The sequence below is a fragment of the Coregonus clupeaformis genome, chromosome 14, assembly GCF_020615455.1.
Source record: "Coregonus clupeaformis isolate EN_2021a chromosome 14, ASM2061545v1, whole genome shotgun sequence".
NCBI classification, from domain to species: domain Eukaryota; kingdom Metazoa; phylum Chordata; class Actinopteri; order Salmoniformes; family Salmonidae; genus Coregonus; species Coregonus clupeaformis.
Genome location: NC_059205.1, coordinates 27,584,775 through 27,608,387, shown reverse-complemented (window position 1 = coordinate 27,608,387; position 23,613 = coordinate 27,584,775). Strand labels below are relative to the sequence as shown.

Genomic DNA, 23,613 nt, shown 5'->3' with positions numbered 1-23,613 from the left:
AATACCAAAAACGTAAATATCACATTTACATAAGTATTCAGACCCTTTACTCCGTACTTTGTTGAAGCACCTTTGGCAACGATTACAGCCTCGAGTCTTCTTGGCTATGATGCTACAAGCTTGGCACACCTGTATTTGGGGAGTTTCTCCCATTCTTCTCTGCAGATCCTCTCAAGCTCTGTCAGGTTGGATGGGGAGTGTCGCTGCACAGCTATTTTTAGGTCTCTCCAGAGATGTTCGATCGGGATCAAGTCCGGGCTCTGGCTGGGCCCCTCAAGGACATTCAGAGACTTGTCCCGAAGCCACTCCTGCGTTGTCTTGGCTGTGTGCTTAGGGTCGTTGTCCTGTTGGAAGGCGAACGTTCGCCACAGTCTGAGGTCCTGAGCAGGTTTTCATCAATGATCTTTCTGCTCTGTTCATCTTTCCCTCGATCCTGACTAGTCTCCCAGTCCCTGCCACTGAAAAACATCCCCACAGCATGATGCTGCCACCACCATGCTTCACCGTAGGGATGGTGCCAGGTTTCCTCCAGACGTGACGCTTGGCATTCAGGCCAAAGAGTTCAATCTTGGTTTCATCAGACCAGATAATATTTTTTCTCACGGTCTGAGTCCTTTAGGTGCTTTGGAAAACTCCAAGTGGGGTGTCATGTGCATTTTACTGAGGAGTGGCTTCCGTCTGGCCACTCTCCCATAAAAGCCTGATTGGTGGAGTGCTGCAGAGATGGCTGTCCTTCTGGAAGGTTCTCCCATCTCCACAGAGGAACTCTGGAGCTCTGTCAGAGTGACCATTGGGTTCTTGGTCACCTCCCTGACCAAGGCCCTTCTCCCCTGATTGCTCAGTTTGGCCGGGCGGCCAGCTCTAGGAAGAGTTTTGGTGGTTCCAAACTTCTTCCATTTAAGAGTGATGGAGGCCACTGTGTTCTTGGGGACCTTAAATGCTGCAGACATATTTTGTTACCCTTCCCCAGATCTGTGCATCGACACAATCCTGTTTCGGAGCTCTACGGACAATTCCTTTGACTTCATGGATTGGTTTTTGCTCTGTCATGCACTGTCAAATGTGGGAACTTATATAGACAGGTGTGTGCCTTTCTAAATCATGTCCAATCAATTGAATTTACCACAGGTGGACTCCAATCAAGTGGTAGAAACATCTCAAGGATGATCAATGGAAACAGGATGCACCTGAGCTCAATTTCGAGTCTCATAGCAAAGGGTCTGAATACTTATGTAAATAAAGCTTTTTCTTCTCAAAAATGTCTAAAAACCTGTTTTCCCTTTGTCATTATGGGGTATTGTGTGTAGATTGATGAGGACCATTTTTTATTTAATCCATTTTAGAATAAGGCTGTAATGTAACGAAATGTGAAACAAACATAAGACTCACATTGAGCTTTAATATAACCATGTAGTTTATTAGACCGATGGACCACACAGGAAGAGGCTAAATGGTATTAGGAAAGCGCACCCATTATTGAAATCAGACAGCACCTCCCTTGATCCAGCCCCGAGGATGGTTTGGGGAAGCGAAGACAATTGTTTTGTTTGTGGAGCTATTGTTCTCTTCCCAATGGGGGATTCCTTTTTGTGCAAGACATATTCCACAGAAATGTTCTGCTTAAAGACCCAAGAGTAGGCTTGTTACCACACCTAGAATGATGAGAAAAGGAGAAATTCCAGGCTCTGGTATCTAAATGTGATACAATGTGTTAGGGAGTGTATAAAGATGACAGAAAAGACGATGATAGGCAACTGAGGGATAGCACGGAAATGTGGCAATATTCCAAACCAAATGTCAAGAATCTGACACTGTCTTTCTGAAGGTTGTTTGTGTAGCTTTGATTTTCTTGTTTTTTCCCCCAATTGATCTGTTCATCCTACTTGTCTCTCTCTCTGTCACACACATAATCTGCATAGCCATATGGAAATGAATATGCACAATAACAAAACGCTATGAATAGTTATATCCTTTGTAAACCACATAAGTAGGATCAATGTGCACTGTGTGTATGTTCAGGTGATAAAATCTTCATTTTTTGGTCGATAGAGAAGAAAGACTCCAGTCACTGGTTAATCTGTTGAAGAGCCAGGTTTAGTTGTGAGATGAGTCAAGAGGAGAGAGAGTGTGAGAGAGTGTGAAAGAGTGAAAGTGTGTGTGAGAGAGAGAGAGACAGAGAGAGAGAGAGAAGGACCCACAGGATAGGCCTAGGCCACAGTGGAAAACGCATTAATTTGCCTACTAGCCAACCAAACTGGCAAAAAACAAGCAAGGAACTGGAAGTTAGTTCTTTAAGTTTCAATTAGCTGACATCTATATGGTATTACATACAACCCCTTTTGTACTTAGGCCTCTGGTCTTGTTTGTGCCATTATTGCAGTTCAATATATATAAGTTGTGTGCTGCTATATACTGATGCAGGCCTACTGTTACAGAATACACAGAGTTCTAGATTATGCAACAACATATAACATATTTAGGTTATCTGTGTGTTTTAACCTTACTAATTAAATTGAAATATTTGGGGAGAGAAAACGTAATTGCACGCAATTATAATGTGATAACCTGCCTCAATAAAAGAAAGGCTATTGAGAGTGATTTTGCTTATAGGGAAGACAAATATTCAGTCAAAGCATTCAATTCACAATCTGTATTATCTGATCAACTTTTTTATTAGTAAAATATGGCTTCATTGCAATCAGTATAAGGGGTCACAGAACTCAAGTGAGCAATGGGGTGTTTTCCTGGTGCACGATACTGCCTGCACCTGTTGAGATGGTAAGATAGCAGCAGGGCCTTTAGCTAGTTTTTCCAGCCTAAATTCCTGCGTCTCTTTCCACTGGAGCCTCTCACACAGCTACAGATGACCCACTGGATCATGGAAAGGCTATAAAAGCACTCCATTACTCTGTTACCATGTACAAACAAAGGATTGAAATTAGCTCAATGAGTAACTACTAGTGCTGGGACAATAAACCAAAAATGATCGACACCGACCATACCGATCACTTATCGCATTTTGCTGATATCGTTCATTACAATAAGTAGCCTATACTAGAGAAATGTAAGTTTAAAATGAAATACGTTTTGTAATATGGGTGATTATTAATGAGACAATTGATGGCTTCAACCATAAAACTATAATAATAATATGCCATTTAGCAGACGCTTTTATCCAAAGCGACTTACAGTCATGTGTGCATACATTTTTATGTATGGGTGGTCCCGGGGATCGAACCCACTACCCTGGCGTTACAAGTGCCATGCTCTACCAATTGAGCTACAGAGCTCCCAGCCAGCCAAACTAGTAGTAGTAGTTTAAAGGATCATAAAAAAACATGTTTTAAGCACATTCATGTTATAAACGTATTGCTCCATTATCATTATCGCATCAATTCAGACAATTTATCGAGTTATGAATTCTTCTCCATATCGCCCAGCTCTAGTAACTACATGCAGACAACGCCCCTTCTCCAAAGCATATCTACACTGAACAAAAATATAAACACAACATGTAAAGTGTTGGTCCCATGTTTCAAGATCTCAGAAATGTTCCATACACACAAAGTTTATTTATCTCAAATGTTGTGCACAAATGCGTTTACATCCCTGTTAGTGCGCTTTTCTCCTTTACCAAGATAATCCATCCACCTGACAGATGTGGCATATCAAGAAGCTGATTAAACAGCATGATCATTACAAAGGTGCACCTTGTGTTGGGGACAATAAAAGGCCACTCTATAATGTGCAGTTTTGTCACATAAGCTGCCTCCAATGTCGTTTTAGAGAATTTGGCAGTACGTGCGGGATCATCTGAGACCAGCCACCCAGACAGCTGATGAAACTGTGGGTTTGCACAACCAAAGGATTTCTGCACAAACTGTCAGAAACCGTCTCAGGGAAGCTCATCTGCGTGCTTGTCGTCCTCACCAGGGTCTTGACCTGAATGTAGTTCGGCGTCGTAACCGACTTCAGTGGACAAATGCTCACCTTCGATGGCCACTGGCACACTGGAGAAGTGTGCTCTTCACGGATGAATTCCAGTTTCAACTGTACCGGGCAGATGGCAGACAGCGTGTATTGCGTCGTGTGGGCGAGCGGTTTGCTGATGTCAATGTTGTGAAAAGAGTGCCCCATGGTGGGGGTGGTTTCTTAATTTTTTGTACTTTTTACCCATTTTTCTCCCCAATTTCATGATATCCAATTGGTAGATACAGTCTTGTCTCATCGCTGCAACTCCCGTACGGACTCGGGAGAGGCGTAGGTCGAGATTCATGCGTCCTCCGAAACACGACCCCGCCAAGCCGCACTGCTTCTTGACACACTGCTCGCTTAACCCGGAAGCCAGCCGCACCAATGTGTCGGAGGAAACGCCGTACGGAGCCACAAGGAGTCGCTAGAGCGTGATGGGACAAAGACATCCCAGCCGGCCAAACCCAGTCATGTGAAATCCATAGATTAGGGCCTAATGAATTTATTTCTTGAATGATTTCCTTATATGAACTGTAACTCAGTGAAATCTTTGAAATGGTTGCATGTTGCGTTTATATTTTTGTTCAGTATAATACTCAGTGTTCCAAATTCGTATGTGTTTCAAACTTCAGGATTCTGCATTGGTGATGACATAGTAGTCTACCTAGGGATACAAATAGTGTCTATTGATAATCAACTGTAAGTGTGTCTGTGTGAGATAATAATTTCCATCACTGAAATCACTGTTGACCATCTGGTAGGGATGTGACAAATGGAAAACATTTCTTGACGTTTAAACATTTGTTTTATCGGTTTCCCGTTGAACTATTAGAAAAATTTATGAAATTCCATGTGAATTCACAATGCAGCTGCACTGCTTCCAGCAATGGTTTGGGTCTCACGGTGGGTCCCTTTCAGATGGTTAAGCATTGCACCTGTACTACCATTACTGTAGGCCTACCTCAATTCCAAAGTTTGAATTTCCTTCTCATTTAACTTCTCAAAGTATTGCCATACAGGACATCATTGCTGTCGCTTGCCTTTCTCTGCCATTTTTCCAACTGTTAACGACGATGACGTAGTGGTGGAGAGTCGACTCCAAAATAATTGATTCCTCGACTCCTTGTACGTCAACTCCCGGTGTCTACTCCCATTTCTGAGTGTCAAGATTCAATTCCACTAGGAATCGACTACTAAGATTCAGTATTTTTGGAATGGAGGAGACTTATTAGTTGCTGTACTTCCGAGAACACAAACACTCGCATCTTTCATAGCGAGCTAGCGAGGGACAGAGAGAGAGGGGAGGGGCACAGTACAGGCAGGTCGGCCACCAGGCAGACAGTCAGAACCGTGCACTAGACCTATCTATCGGCAAATCAAAAGCTGTACCTCGCAATGGAATGATGTATCTTGCAATTTCTTGACTTGCAATGTCTCCCAACTTCAGTAAAGCAGGGCCTATCATCAATGAATAGGCTAGGATATTCTACATGCAACAGACTGAAGACTGAACACACACTTGCATCATTAGCGAAGAGAAAGAGCAGGGGTGTAATCATTAGTCCAAACAGTTGCAAAACAGAACTAAAATTAGAGTTTCTATTGGAAAAATTCAGATAGGTCCCTCCCCGTTTAGTTTGCTTCTGTTTAAGAAACGTTTTGCAACATAATCGGCATAATGAATACGCCCCAACGTGAGAGAGAGAGGAGGGGGCAGGCAGACAAAAAATGTGTTACGCATATGCCTTGGTAATCTGTCTCGCAAATGCCTCACAAATTCACCAAAGTAGCCTAAAGTTTGCATATTCCTCTCTGTTTTTATTCAAATTACAGAACTTTCACCAGGCCTTTAAAGTATATCAACTAGTTAGGCTATAACACAGAAAATTATATGTTTTGTGATAACTGCACTGCGATTTCTATTTTGTGGGAGGAAGAAACATTTTTTGGTAAGGTAAAGGTCCCGAACAGTCATTCTGAATCCCATGTAAAATAGGCTTTTGAGTGACTAAAATATCACCCATAATATTTTTTGGGGCTAGAAATGCTATATAAAGAAAGAAGAAAATAAATGTTTCTCTCATGGCTAACTGCCAGGAAGATTGAAAAGATAGGCTGAGTGGGCAGGGAGCTTATATTCATGGACTCGCCTTGACTGACAGCTCTTTGAAATGCCTATGTCAAGAAACTTGGATGCAGTGATCAGTGCTGCAGTAAAATTATCTCAAGAAAATTTGGTGATACACAAAGCAACTCAAACAACGTTGAAATTGCATCAATTGTGTAAAATATATAAACTCAGCAAAAAAAGAAACGTCCTCTCACTGTCAACTGTGTTTATTTTCAGCAAACTTAACATGTGTAAATATTTGTATGAACATAAGATTCAACAACTGAGACATAAACTGAACAATTGAATAATGTGTCCCTGAAGAAAGGGGGGGTCAAAATCAAAAGTAACAGTCAGTATCTGGTGTGGCCATCAGCTGCATTAAGTACTGCAGTGCATCTCCTCCTCATGGACTGCACCAGATTTGCCAGTTCTTGCTGTGAGATGTTACCCCACTCTTCCAACAACAGTTCCCAGACATTTCTGGGGGGAATGGCCATAGCCCTCACCCTCTGATCCAACAGGTCCCAGACGTACTCAATGGGATTGAGATCCGGGCTCTTCGCTGGCCATGGCAGAACACTGACATTCCTGTCTTGCAGAAAATCACGCACTGAACGAGCAGTATGGCCCATTCTCATCGACGGGGCTGTAGTGGAACAGGTTGAGAGCTTCAAGTTCCTTGGTGTCCACATCACCAACGAACTATCATGGTCCAAACACACCAAGACAGTCGTGAAGAGGGCACGACAAAACCTATTCCCCTCAGGAGACTGAAAATATTTGGCATGGGTCCTCAGATCCTCAAAAGGTTCTACAGCTGCACCATCGAGAGCATCCTGACTGGTTGCATCACCGCCTGGTATGGCAACTGCTCGGCCTCCGACCGCAAGGCACTACAGAGGGTAGTGTGTACGGCCCAGTATATCACTGGGGTCAAGCTTCCTGCCATCCAGGACCTCTATACCAGGCGGTGTCAGAGGAAGGCCCTAAAAATTGTCAAAGACTCAAGCCACCCTAGTCATAGACTGTTCTCTCTGCTACCGCACGGCAAGCGGTACCGGAGCGCCAAGTCTAGGTCCAAAAGGCTTCTCAACAGCTTCTACCCCCAAGCCATAAGACTCCTGAACAGCTAATCATGGCTACCCGGACTATTTGCACTGCCCCCCCACCCCACCCCATCCCCCTCTTTTACGCTGCTGCTACTCTATTTACTATTTATGCATAGTCACTTTAACTCTACCCACATGTACATATGACCTCAATTACCTCGACTAGCCGGTGCCCCCACACATTGACTCTGTACCGGTACCCCCCTGTATATAGCCTCCCTACTGTTATTTTATTTTACTGCTGCTCTTTAGCTATTTGCTTTTATTTGTTATTTTTCTTAATTAACATTTATTTTACATTTTTCTTTTAAAAAACTGCATTGTTGGTTAAGGGCTTGTAAGTAAGCATTTCACTGTAATGTCTATACCTGTTGTATTCGGCGCATGTGGCAAATCAAATTTGATTTGATTTGATTTGGTGGCATTGACATGCTGGAGGGTCATGTCAGGATGAGCCTGCAGGAAGGGTACCACATGAGGGAGGAGGGTGTCTTCCCTGTAACGCACAGCGTTGAGATTGCCTGCAATGACAACAAGCTCAGTCCGATGATGCTGTGACACACCGCCCCAGACCATGACGGACCCTCCACCTCCAAATCGATCTCGCTCCAGAGTACAGGCCTCGGTGTAACGCTCATTCCTTCGACGATAAACGCAAATCCGACCATCACCCTTGGTGAGACAAAACCACGACTCGTCAGTGAAGAGCACTTTTTGCCAGTCCTGTCTGGTCCAGCGACGGTGGGTTTGTGCCCATAGGCGACGTTGTTGCCGGTGATGTCTGGTGAGAACCTGCCTTACAACAAGCCTACAAGCCCTCAGTCCAGCCTCTCTCAGCCTATTGCGGACAGTCTGAGCACTGATGGAGGGATTGTGCGTTCCTGGTGTAACTCGGGCAGTTGTTGTTGCCATCCTGTACCTGTCCCGCAGGTGTGATGTTCGGATGTACTGATCCTGTGCAGGTGTTGTTACACGTGGTCTGCTACCGCGAGGACGATCAGCTGTCCGTCCTGTCTCCCTGTAGTGCTGTCTTAGGCGTCTCACAGTACGGACATTGCAATTTATTGCCCTGGCCACATCTGCAGTCCTCATGCCTCCTTGCAGCATGCCTAAGGCACGTTCACGCAGATGAGCAGGGACCCTGGGCATCTTTCTTTTGGTGTTTTTCAGAGTCAGTAGAAAGGCCTCTTTAGTGTCCTAAGTTTTCATAACTGTGACCTTAATTGCCTACCGTCTGTAAGCTGTTAGTGTCTTAACGAACGTTCCACAGGTGCATATTCATTAATTGTTTATGGTTCATTGAACAAGCACGGGAAACAGTGTTTAAACACTTTACAATGAAGATCTGTGAAGTTATTTTGATTTTTACAAATTATCTTTGAAAGACAGGGTCCTGTAAAAGGGACGTTTCTTTTTTTGCTGAGTTTATATACGTCTCCCGTTTGGCATGTCTCTTGTGATGCGTTTCACAGCAGCACTGACGGATGTGTTGACATGACAACTGTGTCAGAGTTTTAAATGACCCTTCCCCGTCTTTTGTTGCCATGCTGGCTGAAGACCTAGTTAGCCAGTTACTAGCTAACACCAGACACAGATGAAAGGGGAGACATAAGTATCTTTGCCATAGATGAAGTGTAAACTTGTAATTTTATTTGCTGACACCCTACAGTCAAATTTTACCACCTGTAGAGTAGCCATCTAGCTATATACAGTGAGGGGAAAAGTATTTGATCCTCTGCTGATTTTGTACGTTTGCCCACTGACAAAGACATGATCCGTCTATAATTTTAATGGTAGGTTTATTTGAACAGTGAGAGACAGAATAACAACAACAAAATCCAGAAAAAATGCATGTCAAAAATGTTATAAATTGATTTGCATTTTAATGAGGGAAATAAGTATTTGACCCCTCTGCAAAACATGACTTAGTACTTGGTGGCAAAACCCTTGTTGGCAATCACAGAGGTCAGACGTTTCTTGTAGTTGGCCACCAGGTTTGCACACATCTCAGGATGGATTTTGTCCCACTCCTCTTTGCAGATCTACTCCAAGCCTGACGTTTGGCAACTCGAACCTTCAGCTCCCTCCACAGATTTTATATGGGATTAAGGTCTGGAGACTGGCTAGGCCACTCCAGGACCTTAATGTGCTTCTTCTTGAGCCACTCCTTTGTTGCCTTGGCCGTGTGTTTTGGGTCATTGTCATGCTGGAATACCCATCCACAACCCATTTTCAATGCCCTGGCTGAGGGAAGGAGGTTCTTACCCAAGATTTGACGGTACATGGCCCCGTCCTTCGTCCCTTTGATGCGGTGAAGTTGTCCTGTCCCCTTAGCTGAAAAACACCCCCAAAGCATAATGTTTCCACCTCCATGTTTGACGGTGGGGATGGTGTTCTTGGGGTCATAGGCAGCATTCCTCCTCCTCCAAACACGGCGAGTTGAGTTGATGTCAAAGAGCTCGATTTTGGTCTCATCTGATCACAACACTTTCACCCAGTTCTTCTCTGAATCATTCAGATGTTCATTGGCAAACTTCAGACAGCCCTGTATATGTGCTTTCTTGAGCAGGTGGACCTTGCGGGCGCTGCAGGATTTCAGTCCTTCACGGCGTAGTGTGTTACCAATTGTTTTCTTGGTGACTATGGTCCCAGCTGCCTTGAGATCATTGACAAGATCCTCCCGTGTAGTTCTGGGCTGATTCCTCACCGTTCTCATGATCATTGCAACTCCACGAGGTGAGATCTTGCATGGGGCCCCAGGCCGAGGGAGATTGACAGTTCTTTTGTGTTTCTTCCATTTGCGAATAATCGCACCAACTGTTGTCACCTTCTCACCAAGCTGCTTGGCAATGGTCTTGTAGCCCATTCCAGCCTTGTGTAGGTCTACAATCTTGTCCCTGACATCCTTGGAGAGCTCTTTGGTCTTGGCCATGGTGGAGAGTTTGGAATCTGATTGATTGCTTCTGTGGACAGGTGTCTTTTATACAGGTAAAAAACTGAGATTAGGAGCACTCCCTTTAAGAATGTGCTCCTAATCTCAGCTCGTTACCTGTATAAAAGACACCTGGGAGCCAGAAATCTTTCTGATTGAGAGGGGGTTAAATGCTTATTTCCCTCATTAAAATGCAAATCAATTTCTAAAATTTTTGACATGCGTTTTTCTGGATTTTGTTGTTGTTATTCTGTCTCTCACTGCTCAAATAAACCTATCATTAAAATTATAGACTGATCATTTCTTTGTCAGTGGGCAAACGTACAAAATCAGCAGGGGATCAAATACTTTTTTCCCTCACTGTAAACCATACCCCTCCGCAAACATGCCTTCTCCGATGTTGGTTACAAGGCAGTATTTATTTAAATTAGATAAGAGAATATCATGTTACCATTGGTGTATTAAAATGAGAGTTAGGGTGATGTCAACCTATCCCCTTAATAATCCTGTCTCCTGAATCCAAGTGTTTGACATGGAGGAGGGGGCCAGTAACTTTATGATCAAACTTTAAGCAATGTAGTAGCAACAGTCATTTTTCGTACTTTGGTCATCATACTTTGATCTGGTTTCATCCAAATATCATCAAATTTAATGAAAAACATGATTGACTGTTCATGACCTTAATGGTCCCAATTTCATTTAAACGTTAGTTCACACCCCTACCATATGGTATGCCTAATAGCACTGGACCTGCTTATCATGACACGTATTGATTCATTTCCATGAAGGCAAAAATGGACAGAAGCCAGATGAATGATAACAAGCTGGAAATAATGGTGTCCTAATGGCAGAATGGAAATCAGGCAATAACAATGGGCTCCTATATCTTCATTTTATGTAGACACATATAGTGGTATTTCTAACAGCACTTCAAGACCAGTTTTGGCCAAGAACCACAGTTGGGTGCCCCTGCTCATGTCGGCATTGGTATCAGTGTTCCTTCCTGGATACCTGCAATCTACAAAGCCACCATTGTCCCTCTGTGAAACTGTACTCGTCTCGCCAAATGAAATCTCTCTCTGCCACTCTGAGGTAGAGCAGTTTATCAAAGAGAGAAGCAGAGAGAGAGAGTTTCCCCCCAGCCAGCAGTTAGATCTCATGGCCATGCTCCAGAAGCCATATCCACAACAATGGCTTGAGCAGATGAGAAATCTGGGAAGGTCATCAGAGAGCACACCTGGGTTTAAATAGTATTTGTTTTCTTTCAAGCACGTTAGCTGCACTTGACTGAGCTTGCCTGGCGCAATGGAAACAACGTGAAAGTCCCAAAAGTGCAAACCCTTTGCATCTGGCACTGATCAAACACTCAAAGTATTTGAAAGAAAACCAATACAGTTTGAACCCAGGTCTGTCAGAGCGGCTACAATAGCCAGGCAAGCACCTCCTTGATTCTAATGAACAGCCAGTCTGTTTCTAGGGTTATTTAAGTGTTGTAACCTATATTTCACTCACAACGACGATATCAACCTGAACCTTAATGAAAAGTAAAGGAATGGGTTTTCTGAAATGATGGAAAAGAATGGATGATGGATGGAGAGACCGTAGAGAGAAGTTGGGAAGTGTTATGGAGGATTCTAAGGATTCTGGTATGGTGCAGTGGCACTGAGATAAGAACATATAAGGTGTGCAAGAGTAGTATAGGAGTTAATTGGTTTTTAAAAAATGTCTAGAAGTATGTCTACCCTTAGTTCTTCATCAGGTCAGACCTGAACACAATCTTTGACCTACAGCACCTGCTGTGCCTTTATGTAATATTTTCTTATACAAGAATAGGGGAGATGCACTACAGTCTGACTATACTACTCACACAGCTTCATTGAAAGATAGCAGTTTGGTTTGTTGCACTTTAACTGGATTTATACCTACATGTCTCACTTGCACTCACACACTGCCAAGACCTACAGTCATACAAGAGCTCCAGTCACCTATTAACTGGGAATAGTAGAATATTGCTGCATATTGATATAAGCGGGTTTGGTAGGTTGTGACCACACAGGCCAGGCCTTGCCTCACAGGCAGCCTGGTGTGATGGGGATTAAGGATTTAGCTGTGAACATGTCCCTATGAATAGACTGACCTGTAACAGGTTCTCCTATTATCTCTAGACCACAGAGACACAGAGACAGATAGAAAGGCCCTGAGGGGAACTATACTACCCTCCATATCTCTTCTCTCTCTGACAGCTTGGGATGGGGAGAGGTGATGAAATGACACATTGAAAAGATAGGAAGTTTTAGGACTGCCTGCATTAAGAAAATGTCAACCATCTGAAAATTCCTATGTTTTTCAATGCGTCATCTCTACCCATCGAAAACAGGATTTTTTTTATGACAGCAAAAAAAAACATCTTAACCATTATGGAATTCTCCAAATATAGATCCACTGGAAGATACATTGACTGAAATGCATCCAAGCCCGGTAATGTATAATTGCTGAAGTGATTGCTTCCGAGTGGTTGATGATAATTCTATGGGTTCTATTAACGTCCTCTCTCATAAGATGACAGTTTATCATCATTGATACCAATGAAGTGCTTGAAGGAACATCAGAAGATCTCTCAGATCTTTCAGAAGATATTTTTCACCAAATATTGTATTAGGAAAGCCCTTGGCTAGAGGCCATGGATGTTGATTAAGGAAAAGGCTGCGCCAATGTAGCCTGTTTGGCGTGACAATCGAAGCAATGGAGTTGGCAAGACAGTACAAACTGATCTGGGACCAGGCTATGGCCAACTTGCAGGAAGGAACACTAGAAGATCTCTCTCGACACTAGTTATACCTGAATCCCACCACCACTAAACGGGTAGCCAGGCCGCTTGGCTGTCACAGTAGGACTGACAGAGCTGACAGGCCCTACTTCCTGTGGGAGATGGGTAATTGCTGCTAAGTGCATTATCAAATCTCCAATTCAGCTCAACAAGGAAAGAGGGAGCCCAGTAGCCCACTGCCTTGCCTTGATGTCTTCCCCATGCATACAGGATAACAACATCTACTAAATGCATTCACATCCCCAGAGCAAACTTTCAGTTCTTCTTATTGTCACTTATGTAGGAAGAACATTACTGTGGGGCTGTGTTAGTGGTTTTCTCCCACCCAGTGTTTCCCCTATATTCATTTAGCAGTGGCGGGCCGGCATGTATTTTTGTGTGACCATTTCTTTCGGGATGGTAAAAAGTTTAGTGTAAACTTAAAACCAGATAAAGTATATAGAAAAGATAATGGAGCTATATACAGTATTTTTATATAAGATAATCTCTAAGATTCCAAAAATATCATGGCATGGGGCCCACATTAATTTTGTTATAATGTTGAGTCACCTAGATAGCATAAGAACACGGCATAAGCCATGGCAAAATGTGTAGAATTGAATTAGTTTTAAAACTGCACATTTTCTCTCAGCCCCATGACAAAACCTGTAGAATTGCAGGAAAATAACGTTATAACTGTACAATTTTCACAGCAAAGGTTCGTCTCTGCGGCCAAGATGAGGGCCTCTAAAAAAAATACAAATAGGTTGGGGCCATTGGCCATGCCCCATGCTAACTTTGCCACCGTTGCTGAAAAAGTTCAACACTGACATTTAGCCCTAGGAAAGAGATAGAATAGTCCATCTAGAACGCTAGAGAAATTCTAGGAAAATGCCCATACAGACGTTTTTTCGTTTTGAGTAGGCTACATTTATTAATTTTTATGACTTGAATGTGGAAGGCAAGGCACAACCTCATTAACATAATGCAACACTCTTGGCATCTTCTCTCTCTACTGAGTAACTCATATCACTTTATGTGTAACCTCCAACACTCAGTGTACAGCAAACCTGGTTTTAAAAAACGGATAAAGCAACACCTCACCGCAAAACGCCTCTCCCCTATATGACCTAGATATTTTGTATGTATGTATTGATATGTAGGCTTTGTGTGCCGTTTTTAAATGTATGTAGTTCTGTCCTTGAGCTGTTCTTGCCTATTAATGTTCTGTATTATGTAATGTTTCATGTTTTGTGTGGACCCCAGGAAGAGTAGCTGCGGCTATCACAACAGCTAATGGGGATCCTAATAAAATACCGAATACCTTTGCAATCCGAACCTCTCAATTACTTTTAATAAGACATAGCTGAAACATTTCAGATGGTTGTTTTGAAACCAGTCCAAATGAGGAGAATTATGTCAAATTAACAGACTATAACATACGGTAATTTCGCACAATGTTCATATTGGCTTGAATATTTTGGAAACTGAGTGAGTGTCATGAAAAAGTTGTGCGTAAAAGAAGAAAACATTGTCATAGTCCATGGCCAAACAACAAAACCAAAACACCTTTGTCCTCACGAAATCTAGAATAGTCCTTTGGAGGAAAGATTGTTAACATACACTACATGAATAAAAGTCTGTGGACACCTGCTCGTCGAACATCTAATTCCAAAATCATGGGCATTCATATAATTAATTAAGTTTCTCAATACTTTGTTATATACCCTTTGTTGGCAATGACACAGGTCAAACGTTTTCTGTAAGTCTTCACAAGGTTTTCACACACTGTTGCTGGTATTTTGGCCCATTCCTCCATGCAGATCTCCTCTAGAGCAGTGATGTTTTGGGGCTGTCGCTGGGCAACACAGACTTTCAACTCCCTCCAAAGATTTTCTATGGGGTTGAGCTCTGGAGACTGGCTAGGCCACTCCAGGACCTTGAAATGCTTCTTACGAAGCCACTCCGTCGTTGCCCGGGCGGTGTGTTTGGGATCATTGTCATGCTGAAAGACCCAGCCACGTTTCATCTTCAATGCCCTTGCTGATAGAAGGAGGTTTTCACTCAAAATCTCACGATACATGGCCCCATTCATTCTTTCCATTACACGGATCAGTCGTCCTGGTCCCTTTGCAGAAAAACAGCCCCAAAGCATGATGTTTCCACCCCCATGCTTCACAGTAGGTATGGTGTTCTTTGGATGCAACTCAGCATTATTTGTCCTCCAAACACGACGAGTTGAGTTTTTACCAAAAAGTTATATTTTGGTTTCATCTAACCATATGACATTCTCCCAATCCTCTTCTGGATCATCCAAATGCACTCTAGCAAACTTCAGACGGGCCTGGACATGTACTGGCTTAAGCAGGGGGACACGTCTGGCACTGCAGGATTTGAGTCCCTGGCGGCGTAGTGTGTTACTGATGGTAGGCTTTGTTACTTTGGTCCCAGCTCTCTGCAGGTCATTCACTAGGTCCCCCTGTGTGGTTCTGGGATTTTTGCTCACCGTTCTTGTGATCATTTTGACCCCACGGGGTGAGATCTTGCGTGGAGCCCCAGATCGAGGGGAGATTATCAGTGGTCTTGTATGTCTTCCATTTCCTAATAATTGCTCCCACAGTTGACTTCTTCAAACCAAGCTGCTTACCTATTGCAGATTCAGTCTTCCCAGCCTGGTGCAGGTCTACAATTTTGTTTCTGGTGTCCTTTGACAGCTCTTTGGTCTTGGCCATAGTGGAGTTTGGAGTGTGACTGTTTGAGGTTGTGGACAGGTGTCTTTTATACTGATAACAAGTTCAAACAGGTGCCATTAATACAGGTAACGAATGGAGGACAGAGGAGCCTCTTAAAGAAGAAGTTACAGGTCTGTGAGAGCCAGAAATCTTGCTTGTTTGTAGGTGACCAAATACTTATTTTCCACCATAATTTGCAAATAAATTCATAAAAAATCCTACAATGTGATTTTCTGGAGAAAAAAAATCTCCATTTGTCTGTCATAGTTGACGTGTACCTATGATGAAAAGTACAGGCCTCTCTCATCTTTTTAAGTGGGAGAACTTGCACAATTGGTGGCTGACTAAATACTTTTTTTCCCCACTGTATATATATATATATATATTTTTTTTACCCCTTTTTTATGATATCCAATTGGTAGTTACAGTCTAGTCCCATCGCTGCAACTCCCGTATGGACTCGGGAGAGGCGAAGGTCAAGAGCCATGCGTCCTACGAAACACGACCCCGCCAAGCTGCACTGCTTCTTGACACACTGCTTAACCCGGAAGCCAGCCGCACCAATGTGTCAGAGGAAACACCGTACAGCTGGCGACCGAAGTCAGCATGCATGTGCCTGGCCCGCCACAAGGAGTCGCTAGAGCGCGATGACACAAGGACATCCCGGCCGGCCAAACCCTCCCCTAACCCGGACGACGCTGGGCCAATTGTGCGCCGCCTCATGGGTCTCCCGGTCGCGGCCGGCCGCGACACAGCCTGGGATCGAACCCGGGTCTGTAGTGATGCCTCTAGCACTGCGATGCAGTGCCTTAGACCGCTGCGCCACTCGGGAGGCCCGGACAGACGATTTTTACGCACCTCAGCACTCGACGGTCCCGTTCTGTGAGCTTGTGTGGCCTACCACTTTGCAGCTGAGCCATTGTTGCTCCTAGACGTTTCCACTTCACAATAAAAGCACTTACAGTTGACCGGGTTAGCTCTAGCAGGGCAGACATTTGAAAAACTTGTTGGAAAGGTGGCATCCTATGATAGTGCCACATTGAAAGTCACTAAGCGCTTCAGTAAGGCCATTCTACTGCCAATGTTTGTCTATGGAGATTGCATGGCTGTGTGCTTGATTTTATACACTTGTCAGCAATGGGTGTGGCTGAAATAGCCAAATCCACTAATTTGAAGCGGCGTCCACAGTGTATATTTGACATTTGTATCTAAAAGCATAATTAAGAAATAATTAATCAATGTTGGCATATTAATAATTTTTGGCCAGGTCTCCTTTAAGACCCCATAATGTTTCATCTGTAGATGCTACAAAGCAATGTAGAGAATGAGATCCCACTCTGGAATTTTGATACTCCGTAGAGTATATTATGTTCAACAATATATAGAAACATTTGCCAAATCTAAAATGTTATATTTTCATGTTTATTTAATTTTTTATATATGTCAACAATCCTTCCTCCAAACGACTATTTTATGGATTACATTTTGTGAAAATCCTCCAAATCATGGTATTTTTGGGTCTGGTTTTAGGAGGAATCCCTCTATGGCAGGACTTGAAATTCTGCGAAATTCTATGCAACACCAGCTTTCTAAACTAATGTTCTGTGTACTGAAACTTAAAAAGACAAACTCTCCAGTCAGGCAACTATGTGTTTTCTTTCGTTTTATTGACTCTCTAAATGCCTTATTTAGGGTCCTTTCACTGTTTTAAATCAGGGTGCCAATGTGCGCTGTCCGGTTTGTTTAGCTGCACCGAAATATTTAGGAAATCTGTCTTTTGGCTCACAAACACGCCTGACTTGTTATGATTCTGTGAACACCGGCTGGGACTGGGAGAGGAACTTGCTAGAACGGGCTGATGAACCCGTTGCACTGGTTAACTCTGTAGGGACTCAGTAGGGATGATGGTTTGTAGGGACTCTGTAGGGAGCATGGTTTGGAAAGCTGTGATTGTTATCTGCTACAGTGGTGTTGGGGGACAGGATAATGACACTCGATGATGATGGATGAACAACGGAACTAAAGGTTATGAAGGATTAAAGAGGATACCCCAGGGGCCTTCTTCTTACACCTGGCTATCCTGGGATATATGGAGTCATTCAACCATTCTCTTCTGTTCTGACTGGTGTGATGTGATGTGAATAAACAAACCAGTTTCGTACAAACATAATAAACTTGAATTCTGCACATTAGGGCACACTTTTTGTATGATGATGTTTTTGAACATTGAATCTTACTCTTTTATTCAAGCACTGTGATTACTGCTAGCATATGTCTGCGTTGTTGATGTTGTTGTTTTTTTTCCTCTTAGTTTGAGTGCACTTATTGTAAATCACTCTAAATAATAACATCTGCTAGCTAGCCTACATTACTAAAATGAAACGTAAATGTTTTGATCTCAGTAAAGATTAGTTCCATGATATTGCCACCACAAAATACTACATTTGCCTTCTTGTCAGCTGAGGGATGACATGTAGTTCAATGGGTGCTTGTCCTATTGCCTCCTGGTTTACTCTGCCTCAAAGCTTCTGTTTACTTAGTTTATTCATGCTTACTGAGGAAGCAAACTAAATTGGTGTCAGAAGTCGTACATGTTGAAGGGCAGGGGTATTCAACTCTTACCCTACGACGTCCGGAGCCTACTGGTTCCGTATTACCTGATAATTAATTGCACTTACCTGGTGTCCAAGGTCTAAATCAGTCCCTGATTAGAGGGGAACAATGAAATAAAAGCAGTGGAACTGGCTTCGATGTCCAGAGTGTAGTTTGTGGGTTGTAGGGAAAGTCCCACAAACCAAAAACACCTTCAATGTGCCATGCAACTGAACTAATGTGTCTACTTTGGAAACATTACAATGGTACTATGGTTAAAATAACATCTACAATGGTTGAAGAATACAGACAAAGAAAATTGTTTAGAGTAGCAGACATAACAGCTCCACTTGTCTCTAGTTAACAATAACACCTTTAGAACAAGGCCAAGAGAAAGACCTTCACTGTTTTCTCTAAAGTAAACCTGTTTCATACATAAATTAAATAGATTATTATAAAATAGTTGACTTGTCTGTGTTTAATTCAGACAAAGGCTCTTTAAAACAGAAGATATTCTGAGGTGCGTATGGTGAAAATGCATAGTAGATGTCATAAGTACATAGTAGGGAGAGCAAAAAAAGACACTAAGGTGAGAAAAATACAGGATGACATTTACTTAAAGAACAGTGCAGATTCAAAGTTTGGTAACAGAATGATGGTTTGTGCTGTTTGTGCCGTCATTCTTTTACCAAACATTGGATCTGCACTGTTCTTCAAATAAAATGTGTTTTAGTACAATTTTCTGTGAAAATTGTTAACAGCAGGCCTAGTATTGTGCATACACTTGTAATGTTTAAAAAAAAATTCAATCGTTGATTTTTGTTGTACATACATTTTAAAGTGATATTGGAATTGTCCTTTACGTATGTAAATTATGTATACTATGCAAAAGTATGTTCTCCAACTTGTACACTGAGTGTACAAAACAATAGGAACGCCTGCTCTTTCCATGACCAGGTGAAAGCTATGATCCCTTATTGATGTCACTTGTTAAATCCACTTCAATCAGTGTAGATGAAGGTTAAATAAGGAATTTTAAGCTTTGAGACAATTGAGACATGGATTGTGTATGTGTGCCATTCAGAGGGTGAATGGGCAAGACAAAATATTTAAGTGAGTTTAACTGGTATGGTAGTAGGTGCCAGGCACACTGGTTTGAATGCATCAAGAACTGCAACGCTGCTGGGTTTTTCATGCGCAACAGTTTCCAGTGTGTATCAAGAATGGTCCACCACCCAAAAGTCATCCAGCCAACCTGACAACTGTGGGAAGCAATGGAGTCAATCAACATGGGCCAGCATCCCTGTGGAACGCTTTCGACAGCTTGTAGAGTCTATGCCCCGACGAATTGAGGCTGTTCTGAGGGCAAAGGGAAGTGCAACTCAATATTAGGAAGGTGTTCCTAATGTGTTGTACACTCAGTGTATGTTGCAATTCAAAGTGTGGTACCGTGGAAGCCATTGCGAAACAACTCTCCTCCCTTCCCGGGCATCATCAATGGAGTGAATATTCCCTACGGCTTCGTTTCGCATAGGAGGCGTAATGTAGTCTGCGCTGTAGTGGTCTATTGGTCCATGCCTGTGTTACTTGGCACCTCAAACAGGACCTACGCTACTATGAAAGTCTATCATCGATCTTTCTATACATTAAGCAAGAATAATACACCGTGAGTTAACTCTTTCACAAGTGTGCTACATAGTCTCAACAAGTAATAACCAGGAAGAGTTCTTCTCTCCTGGACTCTTTTCCACGCTGGCTGTCTGGAGTTTCTACATCTTTGAGAGCGCGTATCGACCTCACGGCAGTGAAATACCTCAACTTTCGTTGATAACTTAAAGAAAAGCAAGTAGGATACCAAAAATGTTCAATAATATAGGATAATATAAGCACATCAAAGTTCGTTGTCTTACCTTTCTTTTCCGGCAAAGCACACGAGACCAAGGAGACCAAAGAGGTGAAAATGATCCAGATTTGAAACTGTGTAGCCATGGTATTTTTTAAGCTCGTCTTCATTCTTCCTCTCCAAATGAAAACGTGTCAGTCCATACTAATTCTGTATACAATTCAACTAATTTTACACTAAAACTGTGAGCTGGCGTCAACAGAAGGACTTTTTTCTTTACTTGTAAGTTTGACAGCTCCTCCTCCTCTCCAGGCTGTATCTCTCAACAATACGAAGCGCTCGAAGGAAAGCAAGAGCAACCAAAGGGATTTCTGACGTCATCAGTAGGGAGGACGAAATTCTCATGCATCCTCTCAGGTTAGCGGGTCACCAGGTATGACGTTGCAATGGGTCTCTTTCCAACATTTCTGTATGAAGCTACACATTGTCATGATGTTATTTACAATTAAGGACAGAAAAATATAGAACACATATAATTCATTTGATAGCCTATCAGTTCAATTTGCATGCATATAGGCCTTTAAAGGATAAGTTCACTTTTTTTTCAAATATTTTGGCGATTTCACATAAGAAACCCCACCGGCGATATATTTAAGTGATGAATTTATTCATACTATTTCATCCTTCCACAAGATATAGTCCCGACACAAATCTAGGGTTGCTACCCAAGCCGACTGGTCGTTCGCTCTATCGGTTCGGTTGCCAGAGACGCGACCCAGTCCTTCAGTCTTTTTGTTCTGTATCTACGGACGCGACCCAGTTGTTCGTTCTAAATGTTCCATTGCCATACTGGCTGGCAACGTTCTTATCCCTTGCTTGCTAGCTAGCCAACTATGGCTAATTTACAGTCAGGTCAAAAAGTGCAGCCAGAATAACAGCAAAGTAGCTGCATTTGCATTTGTTGAAGCTGTTTTCTAGAGATATTTATTTGGATACATCCATAACAATGAGCTAATGAGGCGCGATTTCGCCTGGCATAGAAAATGTGCTCACTCGTCAGGATACTGTTGTTCAAAGGAGCTAGCCAATAACACAGCTAACACAATCACTTCAAACTGAAGCTTGAAAGACTGCAAACTAGTTGCACTTCGTTTCGTTTGACCTTTTTTCAATTGACCTTTCTTTGTATACATCCATAAAAATGATGCCAGCTGATTCATGATTTCGACTGGCTGAGAAACGCTGCCTGCTTGTCTGCCTTGTCCCGACACGTTCATTACTATGGGACAGCTAAAGATCGAATTTGAATATTGAAACAATGTTGCAAATGTCGGCGAGACAGACACCAACGTTTATACCACTGTATCGCTGCAGTCTAAGGCACTGGTGCAGAGGTCTAAGGCACTGCATCGCAGTGCTAGAGGCATCACTACAGACCTGAGTTCGATCCCAGCCTGTGTCCGGGAGACCCATGAGGCGGTGCACAATTGGCCCAGCGTCGTCTAGGTTAGGGGAGGGTTTGGCCGGCCGGGACTTGTCCCATCGCGCTTTAGCGACTCCTTGTGGCGGGCCGGGTGCATGCACGCTGACTTCGGTCACCAGTTGTATGGTGTTTCCTCCGACACATTGGTGCGGCTGGCTTCTGGGTTAAGCGGGCAATGTGTCATGAAGCAGTGTGGCTTGGCAGGGTCGTGTTTCGGAGGACGCATGGCTCTTGCTTGACCTTCACCTCTCCCGAGTCCGTACAGGAGTTGCAGCAATGGGACAAGACTGTAACTACCAATTGGGGAGAAAAAGGGGCAAAAAAAACTTTACAAATTAAGAATATAAATAGGAGATAATGTCTAGATGTGGAACACCGGCTGGAATGTGGTTTTAACCAATCAGCATTCAGGATTAGACCCACCCGTTGTATAAAACATTATATTCCATGTTGTTGGACTCAAACAATATTTTTTGTCCTACACAGAGAATTATCGCTCGAGTCCAACAAAATGGAATTTAACGTTGTGGATAAAGTTCGGAATGAGACAATTTCATGTGTACAACATCTAAAGACATGCATCATTATACTGAGAGCATTGCAGTTTCTAAAACGATGTAGTTGAGCGTTTGGGTGCCCCTGCAACTGCAGAATGAGCATGAGGAAGTCTATCACTGGTGGGGTATCGCAAAAAAAACTGTCAGGACACTTCAATAACATTCTATTTACATAACAAATACAGATTTGGTAAAAAAAAAAAAAGTTAACTTTTAAGTCAGACTATAGAAGCGTTAGAAATTAGCTTCTAATGCATTATGAAGAGGGTATGTATAGGCTACAGATACCCTCTTCATAATGCAATTACAGGAAGTGGTACCTGGACTAAAATCATAGCAACAATATATTGCAATCTTATCACCCTCTCTCTAATGTCATACCGTGGGTCTGGTCTAGGTTTTCCTCACCTATTTTGTGGACATAAAACAAACAACTGACTAAAGTAACACAGTCAGGGGCTGACATGTTAATAGACAAATAATAGCGTGTGCAGACTGTTGTTGACAGAGGGTCAGCCGGGTCAAAGGGACATTAATAGCCGCCGAGCCAGAGATGTCTGTGTGCATGTGTGTGTGTGTCCAGGGACGAACTGGGACCAGAAATCGGCCCAGGCATTTTCTGGGTTTTTCATCACACTGTTTTGCTGTACACAGAGCAGACTATATGGAGACTGCCAGGAGTGACATACTTTTTTTTTGTCACATCAGTCTGCCCTTGAGCAAGACAGGTAACCCCCAACAACAGCTGCTTCCCAGGGGCCAATGACATCGATTAAGGCAGCCCCCCGCACCTCTCTGATTCACAGGGGTTGGGTTAGATGCGGAAGACACATTTCGGTTGAAAGCATTCAGTTGTGCAACTGACTAGATGTCCCTTTCCCTTTCAGTTGTTATCATATTATGATGGAGCAGGGGAGAACGACTGCCCCCTCTCATTGAGGATTTCAGTTCATGGCTGACCGGAGTACTGCAGGCAATGTTTTCAGAAAACAGGGTCCCCCATTATAGTCAATGGGAGTATGGCGATCTTCGTGGTCAATGTTTGTGGATAAAAAAAAAATCTAAAAAAATAATGGTACCAATACTTGCTTCTATTTCACCATATGTATGTCCTTGAACCGATTATTTTAGTATCGCACACAGAAGAAGATAATTTAGTGGCTAGCGGCAGCCTGCAGTATCCCGGTCGGTCTTCAACTTGAGATACTCAATGACAGGGGGCAGCACTGACCTTGCCTGCCACGTCACTTCCTAGAGTAGCTCAAACTGCGCATGCAATGTTTCCAAACACTCCATCATAATATGATAACAACTGAAAGGGAAAGGGACATGTCTCGAGGTTTTGCTCGCCTGAGGTAGAGTATCTTATGATAAGCTGTAGACCACACTATTTACCAAGAGAGTTTTCAGCTATATTTTTCATAGCTGTCTATTTACCACCACAAACCAATGCTGGCATTAAGATTGCACTGAA

At 42.9% G+C, this 23,613-nt stretch overlaps 1 protein-coding gene across 1 annotated transcript in view; it reads right to left on the bottom strand.

The window, feature by feature from the left end:
* LOC121581068 (epidermal growth factor receptor) overlaps positions 1 to 20,460 on the bottom strand; it is a 72,510-nt gene extending 52,050 nt beyond the window's left edge. The window contains exon 1 of the mRNA XM_041896436.2: positions 20,167 to 20,460. Within this exon, the coding sequence (XP_041752370.1) occupies positions 20,167 to 20,269 (103 nt within the window). The 5' untranslated portion in view covers positions 20,270 to 20,460. The remainder of the gene's footprint in view (positions 1 to 20,166) is intronic.
* Between the last annotated feature and the right edge of the window lie 3,153 nt (positions 20,461 to 23,613).